At 36.9% G+C, this 16909-nt stretch overlaps 1 protein-coding gene, 1 long non-coding RNA gene and 1 pseudogene across 4 annotated transcripts in view; 2 read left to right on the top strand and 1 right to left on the bottom strand.

Annotated features, from left to right (window-relative positions):
- Positions 1 to 66: 66 nt before the first annotated feature.
- LOC140819413 (LRR receptor-like serine/threonine-protein kinase FEI 1) lies at positions 67 to 3774 on the bottom strand. Of its 3 annotated transcripts, none has more exons than XM_073179496.1 (13): positions 3496 to 3774; positions 3229 to 3364; positions 3038 to 3109; positions 2876 to 2947; positions 2700 to 2771; positions 2537 to 2608; positions 2360 to 2431; positions 2061 to 2167; positions 1788 to 1961; positions 1369 to 1701; positions 1010 to 1264; positions 683 to 816; positions 67 to 544 (listed from the first exon to the last, which is right to left on the bottom strand). In XM_073179496.1, exons 1-13 carry the CDS (start codon positions 3581 to 3583, stop codon positions 320 to 322), a joined length of 1812 nt encoding a protein of 603 aa, XP_073035597.1. In that variant the 5' UTR covers positions 3584 to 3774; the 3' UTR covers positions 67 to 319. The 3 variants fall into 3 exon arrangements, with proteins under 3 accessions (XP_073035597.1, XP_073035596.1, XP_073035598.1); XM_073179495.1 differs by having other exon boundaries at positions 69 to 544; positions 1010 to 1267; positions 3496 to 3772; XM_073179497.1 differs by lacking the exon at positions 2700 to 2771 and having other exon boundaries at positions 69 to 544; positions 1010 to 1267; positions 3496 to 3772.
- LOC140819421 (uncharacterized) overlaps positions 1078 to 16909 on the top strand; it is a 41807-nt gene continuing 25975 nt past the window's right edge. Inside the window, exon 1 of the long non-coding RNA XR_012115224.1 lies at positions 1078 to 1184. This is a non-coding gene — a long non-coding RNA (uncharacterized lncRNA). The remainder of the gene's footprint in view (positions 1185 to 16909) is intronic.
- On the top strand, positions 10722 to 15729 carry LOC140820123 (uncharacterized; annotated as a pseudogene).

Genomic DNA, 16909 nt, shown 5'->3' with positions numbered 1-16909 from the left:
CATTTCTTGGAAAATTTTAAGAAATGATCTGATTTCATTTCAAATCAGTGCCAACAGTACAACTTAATTCCATGAATGATCAAAACTGGTTTCTTCCATCCAAAACATTAGATACAATACAAAACAAAAATAATCTACAAGGCAATGTGAGTACCAAAGAGAAAATGCACATTCAACTTGAATGTGCGAATACAACTCAGTCCGATGAACACGAGAATCATAATCATAATACCCACGAGACAATGGGTATCAGGAAAAAAAAAAATCATTGGTTTAGCATGCTTCTAAAACGATAGGTTAACTGATAATTAGCAATCAATCAAGATTTATCGGATGGAGACTCCACAAATTCACTCATACAAGGTGACATGACCTCTTGCTCCAAAAACTGAAGTACTTGTTGCATCGAGGGGCGGTCATCTGGATTAGCATCAGTGCATTCTGCTGCTATATCTACGATTGCCTCTACCGTCTCTACATCTGCATCAGCGCACCTTTTATCCAACATGTCCTCCAATCGATTCTCTCTCAAAAGGGTGTTCATCTGTACATCATTTTAATGTGAAATGATTAAGCTTTTCTACCACAATACAGTTATACAGCCACTAACAGTCTGATTTTGCTGCTTCTGATTTTATACATTTGCTGGTAACAAGATTGAAAAAAGGTTGGCTTGACATACCCAACCAACAACATTTAATCCACGCCTGACAAAGGTCGGATCAGTGGGGCGTTTTCCGGTTATGAGTTCTAGCAGTAAGACGCCAAAGCTGTAGACATCCGACTTCTCTGTGGCTCTTCCACTCTGCAGATATTCTGTTCCACGTTTAAATAAAGAACATGATAAGTTTTGTTATTGATGAGGATTTCGGGAAGGGTTTTGAATTTTCTTCAAGCAAACATAGTACCATAACACCGTTTCTTTTTAAAAAAAAACTTTTGTAGAGCAATCGATGATCGCTAGTCATGAGACTCAGAAATCTTAGTGCATTAAACACGTAGAACAAACCTGGAGCCAGGTAACCAAATGTTCCTGCAACAACAGTTGTGACATGAGCATCCTCGTCAACCAACAGTTTGGCAAGACCGAAGTCCGAAACATGAGGCTCAAGGTTCTCGTCGAGTAGTATATTGCTAGACTTTATATCACGATGAACTATTTTAGGGCAGCAATCATGATGTAGGTAAGCTAATCCTCTCGCAGAACCGGTGGCGATCCTTAATCGAGCAGCCCAATTCAAGGATCTGTTCTCTACCCAATATTCTTCTAAAAGCCACGCAAAAAGTCAATGAATAGCATATAATCTTTCTTACAAGTAACTATTTGACTTAAAGTTAGTGGTTCGAGGAGAAAAGTTGAAAGCATACCATGCAAGAAATCGTCTAAGCTACCCATGGATAAATAGTCATAGATCAAGAGCTTTGCCGTGGGAAGCCTACAGTAACCTCTGAGGTTGACTAGATTAATATGCTTGACGCTACCTAAGATTTCCAGCTCCCTCTCGAAAACTTGATCTGAACCTTCTCGTGTACGATCGACTTTCTTGACAGCAAACGTTCCACAATCGTTCATAACCATTCTGTACACAGTCCCAAATCCTCCAGCACCAACGATATCCTCTTCGTTAAGGGATTCAATTTTTTCTACTAGCTCACAAGAAGGGTATGGAAGATCACCATGGAAAGTGATAAGCTTGGCACCTAGAAAAATAAAAAGAAAAACAAACCATGAAAGACCAACTAGAAGATTAAAAATTTTGCAAGATTATTATAGGAATCTTTTTTACTTGGTTCTTTGTAGACTTGCTTCTTCACTTCGGTATATCTCTTAATAGCCCTTTCTTTCTTTGACAGCAACCAAATCCAGAGAAAGCCAGAAAGCAAAATAAACGCAAGGCCTAACGCGGATATTGCACCAATCACAGCTCCTTTGATGAAGTGGGAGGATCGTCCCTCAGGCACTGGATAGAGAAGCATATTCTCAAAATGGGAACCTTAGAACTTCAGTTTAAAGTCAATAATTAGGTTGCAATCACATTGTCAAATGATGATGTTAATACCTACTGCTTCATCGCTGGCAGCATGAGGCAATACAGCAGGGAATCCTAGTGAGGTTCGGCATGGCTTGCCTGCTTGTCGGCCACAGAGATCTAAGTTACCAGTAAACCTGTGCACGAGCATAGATATGCAGATCAGTGTCAAAATCTTCAACTTTACCTAAGGATGACAAAATAAGAAAGTTCTTGTTGGTGAAAACCAACGAACATAAGAAAAACAATCTGGTTGCTCATGAATTTGATGATCCAATAATAATTTGCCATAATATTTCATTTTCAACTTACGGTAAAAAGGGACTTACGACGAGTTTCCAAACTTGCTTAGCACTCCAACTTCGGGGATTTCACCTGACAAGAAGTTTGTAGACAAGTTCCTGAAGAAATTAATTAACAGTGTCAAAAATTCATAGCTTTACCTTAACAAATTTGCCTAAAAAATAAAAGCACATAAATGATGAAAGCAGTACCAGTCAACTTACAGATATTTCAATCTGGTTAATCGTCCTAACGAAGAGGGTATGGCACCTCTAAGTGTATTGCTAGACAAATCCCTGTATAACGATAATTAATATCGATCACTCGAACACTTTAATCAAACAACAGGGCTTGTGATTAACAGATGAAACGATACAAGGTTCTTACAATATAGTCAACATAGAAAGGTTTCCAATATTTGAGGGTATGCCTCCTTGAAAATAGTTAGCCCGAAGATACCTACATTAACAGTTTTAATTTCAAGAAAATGGGTAAAAAGACAAATTGAAAAATATACAAAACATAACTAAGAAAATGAAAAAGGGGGACGCTTTTCCACTTACAGAGCTCTTAGTTCGGAACAATTTGCAATTTCATAGGGAATGAAACCATGAAGACTATTCTGATGAAGTGCCCTATGTTAATGAATCAATGAAAATATAATCAAAATACGCAGTAGCACCAACCTTTGAATAAAAACATATAATAATAATTATGGAACTTACAATCTCTGTAACCGATTGAGTTTACCAATGATAGGAGATATAATCCCCTCAAACTGCATATATGGCAAGTTTCTACAAGTAATCACACGGAACTTTAAGCAAGATTGGAACAACCCCATAGGACAAAAGATTAAAAAAAAAGGAAAGAAAAGAAAAAGAAAGGCTTGAACACTGATAAAAGAGCCACACACATAGATATTACTCTTGAATCTTGAGTGCCACAAGAAATACCAATCCATTTACAAGGAGAATCATCAGAATCGTTCCAGTTTCTCAGAAAATTCTTGCTGTCATTCAAACTGTTCTTCACTTCCAACAATGCAATCCCTAAGAAAAACAAAAAATAAAAAAAAAATTAAAATGGGAACAAACCCATCAAGATTTACCCTTTTTAAAGAGAAACTGCACCAAAGATTCGATTTTTCCTTCAAAAAAGGTAATAAAACGAAGTATCATACCATCTGGAGAGAGAGCTAAAGAGCATTCACGCAAAAGGGTTGCTGCCAAAGCAGCTGAGAAGAGCAAAACGAAATAACACACTTTCATTTCTCAGATTCAAAATGTGAGTTTCCTGTGAATCTGCACCTCAAGACAAGGTCTGAACTATGTTCTGAGCAATTTTACTCCAATATTTTTCTTTCAAATTTTAGTTTTAAATGGAGAAGAAATGCGACAAAGAAATGAAGAATGATAAAAAGCAAAAATAATGATAGGTTTTTGGAAGTGGGCAAAGGTATAATTACACTGCGTTTACTAGTAAAAATCTATAATGATTAGGCACAAGTCTAGATAAGATTTTAAGTTGAAGAATCAAACACGGTAAACAAATCGAACATATTTACAATTTTTTCGAGTTTTGTATTTGAATTTATTGAGCTCGAGCTAAACTCGAACAAGTTCGAACTTTTTTCGAACAGAATTCGAGCCAAAATTATTTAGTTTGATAGTTCACGAGTAGCTCAAGAACTTCAATATTTTATTAATATACTATAATATATGTATATTCCGAGTCTTTCGAACTTTTCGAGCTTTCGAACCATCATTCTCGAACCTTTATGTTTGGGAAATAGTTCTAATGGCTTGCAGATATATTCGAATATTTCGAGCCGAACTCGAAGAAAAAAATTTAAAATTTTCGAGTTTCAAATCGAGCTCGAACTATAATATACTTCATTTGAATCTTAAATGTTTACTAATATTCAACTTGATTCGTGTACACATCTAATTATTCAAACATCGTTATGGCTTTCTTTGATGTTGATTTTTGGGTTCAAGATTTTGAGATACTAATAATTCTCTTTTTTATATAATTTTTAAACGTTATAAGTTTTTCTCAATTAAAGAAAAATTCATTATAATTATTCTTTTCATCTTAAATTTGATATTTTCATACTTAAATAAATTGTCATGGCCAATATTATGACATACTTATGTGTTCATATTTTTGATAATTTCAAAGCCTTTTTTATAGGATATATCTTAAAAATATTAATTTTACTAAAATATGTACAAAAAATTTTAAAAAAAAATTAGAGAAAATTTGTAAAATAACATCGATCAACTATTTAATTAAAAAAATGATCTTTTTATATGTATATCAAATACGCATAAAGAAAATATTTTCTTAATTAAATAATCGGTCGAAATTAAATTAAAAATAAAATACACAAAAAGTTATCCCCCAAAATACAAACCAAATATCAAGCAAAAGCCTCCAATTTTCTGTACATTTTTTAAATTTTTATTGATATTTGAGCCATGAGACATACATAGCCGTTGCCGTTCAGTTGAGTGGAATTTAACAAACAATCGCGCTAGATTCTACGTGAACTACACTGCCTCTCTATGGTAAGATCCATGTAAAACAACCAATGGATAAAAGTGTGTCTGGCATTCGAAATGATGGCGCGTGAGATTGTTTATTAATATTATTACAAAAATAAAATCCAAGCTGCAGTTCCCCAGCCAAGCAAAATTTTGAATGGAAGAAATAGTTTTAATAAAAACAACTCACGCGCGCAAATGGTTGCGTTCGGTCTTCGGGGGAATAATTTTGAAATTTTACCTTTAGAAATATATTCAGAAGAAATTTTCTAATATTTTATTAGTAAAAACTTGTGTGAGACGGTCTTACGGATCTTATTTTGTGAGACGGATCTTTATTTGGATAATCCATGAGAAAGTATTACTTTTTATGCTGAGAGTATTATTTTTTATTGTGAATATGCGTATGGTTGACCCGTCTCACAGATTGAGATCCGTGAGACGGTCTCATATAAGACCTACTCTGTTTTATTTGACATAACAAGTTATTTTATGTGAGAAAATTATAATTATGTTTGTAGATATCAAATTTGAATATAAAAAATGTCTAAGTAATTATTTTTAAAATTATTATATTTTAGATTTTATAAGATAACCATATAATATAATGATAGAATAATCAATGAAATTATGAAAAGTTCGTGCCATGTTGGTTTTTTAGGGAATAGTTTTGTATCCTATAATAAACTTTTTTCCCTTCCTAATATAAACCAAAAATCCATTCATCATTTGATACATTTAAAAAAAAGACTCAATTTAAAAAATATATACATCGAAATCGGAAACAAAATCAAATATAAATGTTTATTATTGAGATGAAAATAGTATATCGGAACAAAACGAAGTGTGTGTTTATACACACACACATATATGTATTATTGATGTCTCCTAAAATCGTTGGGGATCCAAGCACATCTCTGAAATTGGCTTAACTCGTTAAGGGTTATGCATCGTATGGACCAGAGTTCTTAAAAGTCAGAGCTCGTATTCTCTTCAAAAAAAGACCGAGCTCAAGAACATATCAAAGCGGCCAAGCCCGTGGAAATTCTGACAAGACCGAGCCCACGGACCATTCCTTAATAATATGCTCTTTAATTCATTTTTTAGTAGTTTATTTATTTATTTATGATACTTATACAAATTTTATAATTCTTTTTAGTAGTTTGAAAAAACATCATTGAAGATCTTTGAACAGCCTCGAAATGTCTTTGTATTATCTTTCCACCATTCCAAAACATTGAAACTTGAGCTGAATTTTACAAAAGGATCAGATAAGTATTTTTTCCACTTTATTGGTTATTTCAACTTGATTATGAGCTTTTTTTTACTCGAGTAATTTTCAAATTAGTAGTTCAGTTTAATCGGTTCATTATTATATATTTACATCAATATATCGGTTATCTAAAATATAATAATTTATCATTTTAAAAATAATTACTTCAATATTTTTTATATTCAAATTTGGTATCTACAAACATGATTAAAATTTTCTTACATAAAATTATTAAATAAAGAGCTGTCAAAATATGTTAAGTAAGGCGGATTTACAGACCTTGCCGCATAAAAGATGTTGGTTTTAGGGGTGGGATCGGGTAGAGACCCGTCCCGTAATTATCATAGCCAATCCCCGTCCCGATAAAAATTGGGAATCTTTTTTTTCCACAATCCCGTACCCGACAAGTGTAGGGACCCGAATGTTCGGGTTCCCGAACATTCGGGATCCTGTTGGGTAGGGATGTGATATCCCGAATTTTTTTTTTTGAAATCTCTCGAGACCTTGAGATGGAAGATTCTTGGGTTTTCTTCTCTATGCCTTGCAACGCCGCTGATGCGTGCAACGTGAAAGATCAATGTGAATTATAGGGTTGATTATTCAATTTAAATATATTGTGGATGATATTCAAGCCCAAACCCAAAATTAAATATTCATTTAACTTAATTGTTAATGATACTTATAAAAGGACTCATAATTAGTTATAAGATAATACCAAATCATATTCATGATTTATTTGTTTTTAAATTATTGTCTAAAAATTAGACTTATATTATTTAACATAAATATATCACTAAATTTTATTTTACGAATACTTAGTTGTTAATTGGGGTGTTACAATGTTAATTATAACTATATTATTAATTAAAAATAATATAAAATTTAATAATATTTTTTCGGGTCGGGACGAAAATCCCGTCGGGAGGAGATTATATACCCTACCCTTCTCCCAAAATAAATCGGGACGGGAAAAATCCCGAACCTGTGGGTCAGGAAATTTGCGGGAAGGGAATGGGATGGGAATCGGGTAGGGTCGGGAATTTCGGGTTTTTAGCCAGCCCTGGTTGGTTTGGTTGGCAAAATCACGACCAACCAAAATACGGGCCGACCAATCTTGTACTTAAAAATTCAATGCAAAATTAGAAAATCTCATCGAGTCAGCACACCCCATGACATAAAATAGGTCACATGCCCAAATGGTGAGCCAATCCACCTATCCCACCTAATAGCGAGTTGTGATAGTTCATCAATCGGCTCGAGTAATTGATTTGTTTTGACCATTCTAAATGCACATGACATTCTTCCGAATATATTTCTAAAGGCAAAATTATTCCCCCGAAGACCAAACACAACCATTGTAATGTCCGAAAATTAATCACTGTTCATTAACGATTATTGACTTATAATTTAACGTGATTATTGAAGGGTCAACGAAGACACGATTTAAGATAATGTACGGCCATTTATTCTGAATTTTTGAATGTGTTGCCGAAGCAACACCGCACCCGCGCTCATGGTTAGACCGCACTCGCGGTCGTGCTACTGGAATTTTGGGAATTGATACAGTAGGGTCACCGCACCCGCGGTAAGAAACAAGACCGCACCCGCGGTGCCAACAAGACCGCACCCGCGGTCGTAGTTTCTGAAAATGGATGTGGATCAGTACGCTGATCGCACCAGCGGTCCGGAATGTAGCGCACCTGCGGTGCGACATGTTTTGCAAAGATGAGGCCACCTCGACGTATGCATGCATGGATATATACATAGTAGGATTCCTTCGAAAATTCAGTATGAAATCGAGAAAGGGTCGAGGGAAGTTTAAGAAAAATCCTTACGCCTTTTGTGAGAAATCCGTCCGTCTGATTTTGAATCCGACTTTGGTATTGAGTTCCTATCGACGTAGGCTACAACTGGACGTAAGTTTTACTACGTTTTGACATGTTTTAGAATTATGATACTGTCAGAATTGAATGGAACTCATATATGTTGTTCTTGACATATTAGACATCATAGAATCGAAGTCAGATTAAGAAACGGATTGATTATGGAATTCTTATGAATTTTTAGGGTATATTGATTTATATCAGACAGATTTGAATTGTGATTGGATCACGAATTGTATTGGATATGGATTATGGATTGTAACTGTGATCTGAGGATTTGGTATTGACGGGAATATTGAAATTGTACCGTTATGCCGTTGATTTTGAATTAAATCAAGATTGATCAGATTGTTATTGATTTGAAATGTATATTGACATGAGATTATTGATATTGTCATTGCCAGACAGACTGTGAATTCAGGACTTCGACTGAGCCAGAAACCGATGAAAGAAAGTTATAAGTCAATGTGGTACTGGGAGATCGACTTGAGTCGGTTTAGACTTGAGTTTCCCTAAATCACATACTTTACTTTATTGTATTGATATTTGCATTGATTTGACTGATGTACTTGTTCTCTGGAATTATAAATAGCAGGTATCAGATGAGTAATCTTGTGACAGAAGTTCCTGATAGTGGTGGGATCGCCACGGGAACATTGCACGATGTCACAAGATAGTATAGAAATCTTGGGACGGAAGTGTCTGACAGTGGTGGGATCGCCACGGGCACATTGCACGATGTCTCAAGATAAGGATATTAGCGATAGAGCTACAGTCCATGACGGTTAGGTCAGGACACCGGATGTTGGTTATCGAGTAAATAGGATTGGAATTCTTCTATTACGGAATTCGATATAGGAACACCATATTTGGTTATATCGAGTAATAGGATCAGAGTTCCTTCTATTACGGAATTCGATATAGGAACACCACATTTGGAAACCGGGATCCCTAGACTAGGATTGAGTCTAATCTGAATTGTAGAATTGTAATTATGTTTCAGATTTTGATACATATTACTGTTACCTGATTACATGCTTTATATTTGTTTATATGATTGCATGTTTCGTTGATTTATACTGGGATTTATTCTCACCGGAGTTATCCGGCTGTTCTTGTCTGTATGTGTACATGACAACAGGTGGGACAGGTTCAGGGTCCAGGAGATGAGGAAAGATCGTGATTAGAGTGGAGGCTCCGGACTTGGATTAGAGATAGGGTCGGACACTTGACATTAGCTGTTTAAACCTTAGTTGAATAAATGTATGTGGTACAGGATTTGTACTTTTATATACTGAGAAGTGTATATGTATGTTTTATGTCACTACGTTCCGCATTTTAAAAGAAAAAAATTTTAGACCATGTTTTATAATTGATTAATTAGTCCCAATGATGATTAAGAACTTGATTAGCGTCCGGGTCCCCACAACCATTTGCGCGCAGGTTATTTTTATTAAAACCGAACACAACCATTTGCGCGCAAGTTATTTTTATTAAAACTATTTATTCCAAAAAATACACCTATGCAATCCGCCGCCAAAAAATTTTGCTTGACTCGAAAACTGCAGCTTCGATTTTATTTTGTAATACTTTTAATCTCGCGCGCCATCATTTCGAATGTCGTTCACACTCTCATCCATTGGTTTTTTTTATATTGATCTTACCATATAGAGGGAGTGTATATCACGCAGAGTCTAGCGCGAGAGTTTATTAAATTCCACTCACTGAAGACAACAGTTAATGAGATCCTATCTATGTGGGCACTACACTCTCTTCATTTCAACGGGTAAGATCTTGCCATACATAAAATTTCAAAAAAAAAAGTGGGTCCTATATATGCATTGACAAATCTGGCCATCCATCCTATCATGAGGACAATACCCACATGGGTAAGATGAAATAAACGAAGACAATGGCTATGTATGTCTCATGGCTCAAATATCAATAAAAATTTAAAATTGTAGATAAAATTGGAGGCTTTTGCTTGATATTTGGTTTGTATTTTGGAGATAAAAAAAAGTTTTTGTACATATTTTAGTAAAATTAATATTTTTTTTAGTATATCCTATAAGAAAGGCCTTTGAAATTATCAAAATATGAACACATAAGTATGTCATAATATTGGCCATGCCAGTTTATTTATGTATAAAAATCTCAAATGAGAAGATTAATTATAACAATATTTTTCTTTAATTGAAAAAAACTTATAAAGGTTAAAAATTATATAAAATATAATTATTATTATCTCAAAATCTTGAACCCAAAAATCAACACCAAGGAAAGACATAAGGATGTTTGAATAATTAGAGGTGTAAATGAATCGATTTGGATATTAATAAAAATTTAAGACTCGAATGAAGTATATTATAGTTCGATCTCGACCCGAAACTCGAAAATTTTAAATTTTTTTGATCGATTTCGGCTCGAAATGTTCGAATATATTTGCAAGCCATTCGAACTATTTCCCAGACATAAAAGTTCAAGAATGATGGTTTGAAAGCTCAAAAAGTTCGAAAGACTCGGAATATACATATATTATATTATGTTATATTAATAAACTATTAAAATTCGTGAGCTACTCGTGAATTATCAAATAAAATAATTTTGGCTCGAGTTCGATTCGAAAAATTTTTGAAATTGTTCGAGTTTAGCTCGAGCTCGATAAATTCAAATACAAATAAAAAATTATCGAACTGTCTCAAAAAACTTATAAATACACTGGATTCATTTACAATCCATGCTCGATTCTTCTTATCTAGACTTGTGCCTAGTCATTATATACCTTTGCCCACTTCCGAAAACTGATAATTGTTTTTGCTTTTTATCATTCTTCATTTCTTTGTCGCATTTCTTCTCCATTTAAAAGACAAAAATATTGGAGTAAAATTGCTCAGAACATAGTTCAGACCTTGTCTTGATGTGCAGATTCACAGGAAACTCACATTTTGAATCTGAGAAATGAAAGTGTGTTCTTTCGTTTTGCTCTTCTCAGCTGCTTTGGCAGCAACCCTTTTGCGTGAATGCTCTTTAGCTCTCTCTCCAGATGGTATGGTACTTCTTTTTATTACCTTTTTTGAAGGAAAAATCGAATCTTTGGTGCAGTTTCTCTTTAAAATGGGTAAATCTTGGTGGGTTTGTTCAAATTTTAAATTTTTTTTTTTCTTTTTTGTTTTTCTTAGTGATGCGATCCTAGTGAAATGGGTGAGCTGGGTCGGGTGCTCCACCGGATCGAATCAATAATTTATAATGTTGTTCAGGAAAATAAGCAAAGTAGATGAACTTGTGAGCTATAGCTTCCACTATGACCTGAAGAGAAGGAGAGGAACTCGTGAATGGGCGCCGGAGGGGTGTCCGGCGTGACCACTCCGATGCTTAAGTCAGCAGAGTACTCAAGCAATAAAACCAATGTAGCCAAGTGATGGCTGTGATATTGGTGTGAATGAATGAATGAATGTAAATGTAAAGAGAGAACCTGCTATTTATAGTAGAAAAAGTAATGATGACCTCGTTCTCCGTGCTACCTACTAATTATAGTAGGGCGGCTGACTGTACCCTATATCCTGATACGTCAATTCATATACTAGTCATATCTCGTCTATCTGATTTTGTCAACCCATCGGCCTGGTGTCAGAGATAGGGCAGTCACCCACACCCTATTCTGCTAGTATACTCGAGTGCGGTGCTCATATCGAGGTGGCCCGGGTAGAAAGTTCCCGGGAGATTACAAGAGCCCGGGCCTGTGACTGCCCGGAGAGTAGAGTATGGGCCTTCACCTGCCCGGCTCCAGAAGAATCCATCTGCAGACTCACTCGGATTTGGGAATCCATTTGATATTCCGGGTCATCCATGACCCAGGCTCTTACAGGGGTATCATCACACATCCCTTAAATAGTCGGGCTAGAGTCATACTCGCTGTCCCGATCAGTCATGCTTGGATTCCCAAAGAGATAATCAATCTTGTTCTATAAAAGCATCGGGGGCTTCATGTCTCCTAGAAATGAGATGAAATGTCGGAGTCTCGTATCTCATGGACTTGAGATAAGATGACAGAGTCTCGGGTCTCATGGACTTTAAAATAGATTGTCGGAGCCTCATATCTCCCGGACTTAGGAATGGTCGAGGTGCGGAGCCTCGAGACAGGTTTGAGAACCCTGGGCTTCTAAATAACCAAGATGCGGAGCCTTGGGCCGGGGAGCAAGTCCCAGGACTTGGGAGTGGTCGAGGTGCGGAGCCCCGAGCCAGGTTTGAGAACCTGGGCTTATAAATAACCATGATGCGGAGCCTTGGGCCGGGGAGCATGTCCCGGGACTTGTGAATGATCGAGGTGCAGAGCCCCGAGCCAGGGTACGGATCCATGGACTTAATAGATAACCAGGGTGCGGAGCCCTGGCCTTCATAAATGGTCGAGGTACGGAGCCCCGAGCCAGGGTACGGACCCCTGGACTTAATAGATAACCAGGGTGCGGAGCCCTGGCCTTCATAAATGGTCGAGGTACGGAGCCCCGAGCCAGGGTACGGATCCCTGGACTTAATAGATAACCAGGGTGCGGAGCCCTGGCCTTCATAAATTGTCGAGGTACGGAGCCCCGAGCCAGGGGACGGATCCTTGGACTTAATAGATAACCAGGGTGCGGAGCCTTGGCCTTCATAAATGGTCGAGGTACGGAGCCCCGAGCCAGGGTACGGATCCCTGGACTTAATAGATAACCAGGGTGCGGAACCCTGGCCTTCATAAATGGTCGAGGTACGGAGCCCCGAGCCAGGGTACGGAGCCCTGGACTTAATAGATAACCAGGGTGCGGAGCCCTGGCCTTCATAAATGGTCGAGGTACGGAGCCCCGAGCCAGGGTACGGATCCTGAACTTAATAGATAACCAGGGTGCGGAGCCCTGGCCTTCATAAATGGTCGAGGTACGGAGCCCCGAGCCAGGGTACGGATCCCTGGACTTAATAGATAACCAGGGTGCGGAGCCCTGGCCTTCATAAATGGTCGAGGTACGGAGCCCCGAGCCAGGGTACGGATCCCTGGACTTAAAATAGGATGTCGGGGCCTCATACCTCCCGGACTTAAGATATAGTGCCGGATGCCGGGGCCTCATACCTCCCGGACTTAAGATATAGTGTCGGGGCCTCGTGTCTCCCGGACTTTCAAGATTTTGCTTCTCCTGCTATAATAGTTTAAAAACCAAATTACTAACCTGGAAATATTGAATCCAAATTCATTTTCGGTAGAGTGGAACTTCTCTGGTTGAGCTAAATTAGGTGACTAATATAGCTGTATGCTAATGAGTGCATAGAAAATGTTCTTCCATGCCAATCCGGGATAGCTGCTGAGCTTTGAGCCCATATAAAACCCACATAAAATCTGAGTGCCGAGCTGGTCGGACTTGTATGTTTGCCCAGCAGAGTTGGGCTTACTGAGTGCCGAGCGTGAGGTCGGACTTAAGTTCTGAATGGAAACCATATCTACGTCTTGAACTCACTTTCCCACAGACGGCGCCAATGATGCGATCCTAGTGAAATGAGTGAGCTGGGTCGGGTGCTCCACCGGATCGAATCAATAATTTATAATGTTGTTCAGGAAAATGAGCAAAGTAGATGAACTTGTGAGCTATAGCTTCCACTATGACCTGCAGAGAAGGAGAGGAACTCGTGAATGGGCGCCGGAGGGGTGTCCGGCGTGACCACTCCGATGCTTAAGTCAGCAGAGTACTCAAACAATAAAACCAATGTAGCCAAGTGATGGCTGTGATATTGGTGTGAATGAATGAATGAATGTAAATGTAAAGAGAGAACCTGATATTTATAGTAGAAAAAGTAATGATGACCTCGTTCTCCGTGCTACCTACTAATTATAGTAGGGCGGCTGACTGTACCCTATATCCTGATACGTCAATTCATATACTAGTCATATCTCGTCTATCTGATTTTGTCAACCCATCGGCCTGGTGTCAGAGATAGGGCAGTCACCCACACCCTATTCTGCTAGTATACTCGAGTGCGGTGCTCATATCAAGGGTAGAAAGTTCCCGGGAGATTACAAGAGCCCGGGCCTGTGACTGCCCGGAGAGTAAAGTATGGGCCTTCACCTGCCCGGCTCCAGAAGAATCCATCTGCAGACTCACTCGGATTTGGAAATTCATTTGATATTCCGGGTCATCCATGACCCGGGCTCTTACAGGGGTATCATCACTTAGGGATTGCATTGTTGGAAGTGAAGAACAGTTTGAATGACAGCAAGAATTTTCTGAGAAACTGGAACGATTCTGATGATTCTCCTTGTAAATGGATTGGTATTTCTTGTGGCACTCAAGATTCAAGAGTAATATCTATGTGTGTGGCTCTTTTATCAGTGTTCAAGCCTTTTCTTTCTTGTCCTATGGGGGGTTGTTCCAATCTTGCTTATAGTTTCGTGTGATTACTTTTAGAAACATGCCATTTATGCAGTCTGAGGGGATTATATCTCCTATCATTGGTAAACTCAATCGATTACAGAGATTGTAAGTCCCATAATTATTATTATATGTTTTTATTCAAAGGTTGGTGCTATGCGTATTTTGATTATATTTTCATTAATTCATTAACGTAGGGCACTTCATCAGAATAGTCTTCATGGTTTCATTCCCTATGAAATTGCAAATTGTTCCGAACTCAGAGCTCTGTAAGTGGAAAAGCGTCCCCCTTTTCATTTTCTGAGTTATGTTTTGTATATTTTTCAATGTGTTTTTTTTACCCTGTTTTTTTCAATGTGTAAGGTTTAATTTCTTGAAATTAAAACTGTTAACGTAGGTATCTTGGGGCTAACTATTTCAAGGAGGCATACCCTCAAATTTTGTAAACCTTTCTCTGTTGACTATATTGTAAGAACTTTGTATTGTTTCATCTGTTAATCACAAGCCCTGTTGTTTGATTAAAGTGTTCGAGTGATCGATATTAATTATCGTCATACAGGGATTTGTCTAGCAATATACTTAGAGGTGCCATACCCTCTTCATTAGGACGATTAACCCGATTGAAATATCTGTAAGTTGACTGGCACTGCTTTCATCATTTCTGTGCTTTGATTTTTTAGGCAAATTTGTTTTAGGTAAAGCTATGAAATTTTGACACTCTTGATTAATTTCTTCAGGAACTTGTCTACAATCTTCTTGTCAGGTGAAAATATGAAATCCCCAAAGTTGGAGTGCTAAGCAAGTTTGGAAACTCGTCGTAAGTCCCTTTTTACCATAAGTTGAAAAGGAAATATTATTGCAAATTATTATTGGATCATCAAATTCATGAGCAACCAGATTGTTTTTCTTATGTTTGTAGGTTTTCACCAACAAGAACCTTTTATTTTGTCATCCTTAGGTAAAGTTGAAGATTTTGACACTGATCTGAATATCTTTGCTCGTGCACAGGTTTACTGGTAACTTAGATCTCTGTGGCCGACAAGCGGGCAAGCCATGCCGAACTTCACTAGGATTCCCTGCTGTATTGCCTCATGCTGCCAGCGATGAAGCAGGAGAATGCTGGAATTTTGCATTGCTGCTAGAATGCTGGAAATTCGGGTTCTCACAGTTGTTGCAGGAACATTTGGTTACCTGGCTCCAGGTTTGTTCTACGTGTTTATTGCAATAAGATTTCTGAGTCTCATGACTATAGCTCTTGCTCTAATGACTGACTGACATATAATTTGTTTTTAGTTTCAAAATTTTGACTCCATCGTGTGATTTCTTGAATTCCTCCTCCGATTATAACAAATTCATTTCTTTATTCGAACAAATTCACTAAACAATATATTTTAAATATCAATTAGTTATTTTTGAGTCATTTTTTCAATTACTATCTCGAATACAAATCTTCTAATTCAAATAAATTTGATTACTTTGATGGATTTATGTTGGATGCATTTGTTCATTTATATAGCTACAATGATAGTAATGATGTATTTAAAATACAAGATATACGCTCATTTGAAATCCTTTATCTTAAATTTTAAAATAATAATTTGGTCCAAGAATTTAAATTAGTCCAATGAGCTTGGTAAATGGGAAATTGTGTGACAAACTCATGGTCTCAACACATAGAACATTCATCAAGTGGACCATAAACATCTACTACATGTAGATGGATCATAAACATCTACTACATGTAGATGGACCACAACATTAAGTATGACACATAAAAAAACTCCAGATAATAATATAATTAATTATTTTGCAAAAAGGTCGAACCACTGATTGAGCTGAGCATCTCCAGAATCACCTGCAGAGCCACCACCATCTTTCACTGCATTAGCATTTATAAAATAATTATCCACGAGATCAATACTTTCTGAATTCCAAAATTATACAAAATATCTTATCTAAAAAATAGGTCCGTCAACAAACCAAGATACATCATATATATATATATATATATATATATATATATATATATATATATATATATTATATATATATATATATGATTACAAAAAAATAACACAAGGGAACAATATATATAACCAAGAAAGTTAAATGTTCATAAAGCATCTTAACATTGATATGGAAAACAAGATCACCCAAGTTTGGTTTATCATTTACCGAGACATTTTTCAAACAACGACATTAAAAAAAACACAACTCGTAGCAAAATTTACAAGCGGAACCAACAGTAGGAAATAATTTCAAGATATATTTGTGCATGAGATTGCATTACCTTAGTTCCCCCTCAACCCACTCGGGAACCCGAATTTTGCGACCCTTCCTCGGTTTCCTCCTTGGCACAGACGTGTGACTAGCGGCTGTATTTTTTACTGAAAATGTAAAGTGTGAAAAATCACAATGACTTTCACCTAAATACAAAAGAAGGTAGAGAATAAGCAATTATATACCAAATTTTTTCAGCTTTCGGAGTGAGAGCTGTTGA

The sequence above is a fragment of the Primulina eburnea genome, chromosome 18 (genome assembly GCF_022965805.1).
Source record: "Primulina eburnea isolate SZY01 chromosome 18, ASM2296580v1, whole genome shotgun sequence".
Classification (NCBI taxonomy): domain Eukaryota; kingdom Viridiplantae; phylum Streptophyta; class Magnoliopsida; order Lamiales; family Gesneriaceae; genus Primulina; species Primulina eburnea.
Note: the sequence above shows the minus strand (reverse complement) of the source record. Positions and strands in the feature narration are given on the sequence as shown.

Coding starts and splice junctions, on each gene's coding strand:
- LOC140819413 (XM_073179495.1), bottom strand. CDS start 3,583: ATGAAAGTGTGTTATTTCGTTTTGCTCTTCTCAGCTGCTTTGGCAGCA. Junction 1,962..2,060: donor TGCCAGCGATGAAGCAGTAG/GTATTAACATCA, acceptor TTCTCTATCCAG/TGCCTGAGGGACGATCCTCC. Junction 1,702..1,787: donor GCAAGTCTACAAAGAACCAA/GTAAAAAAGATT, acceptor TTATTTTTCTAG/GTGCCAAGCTTATCACTTTC.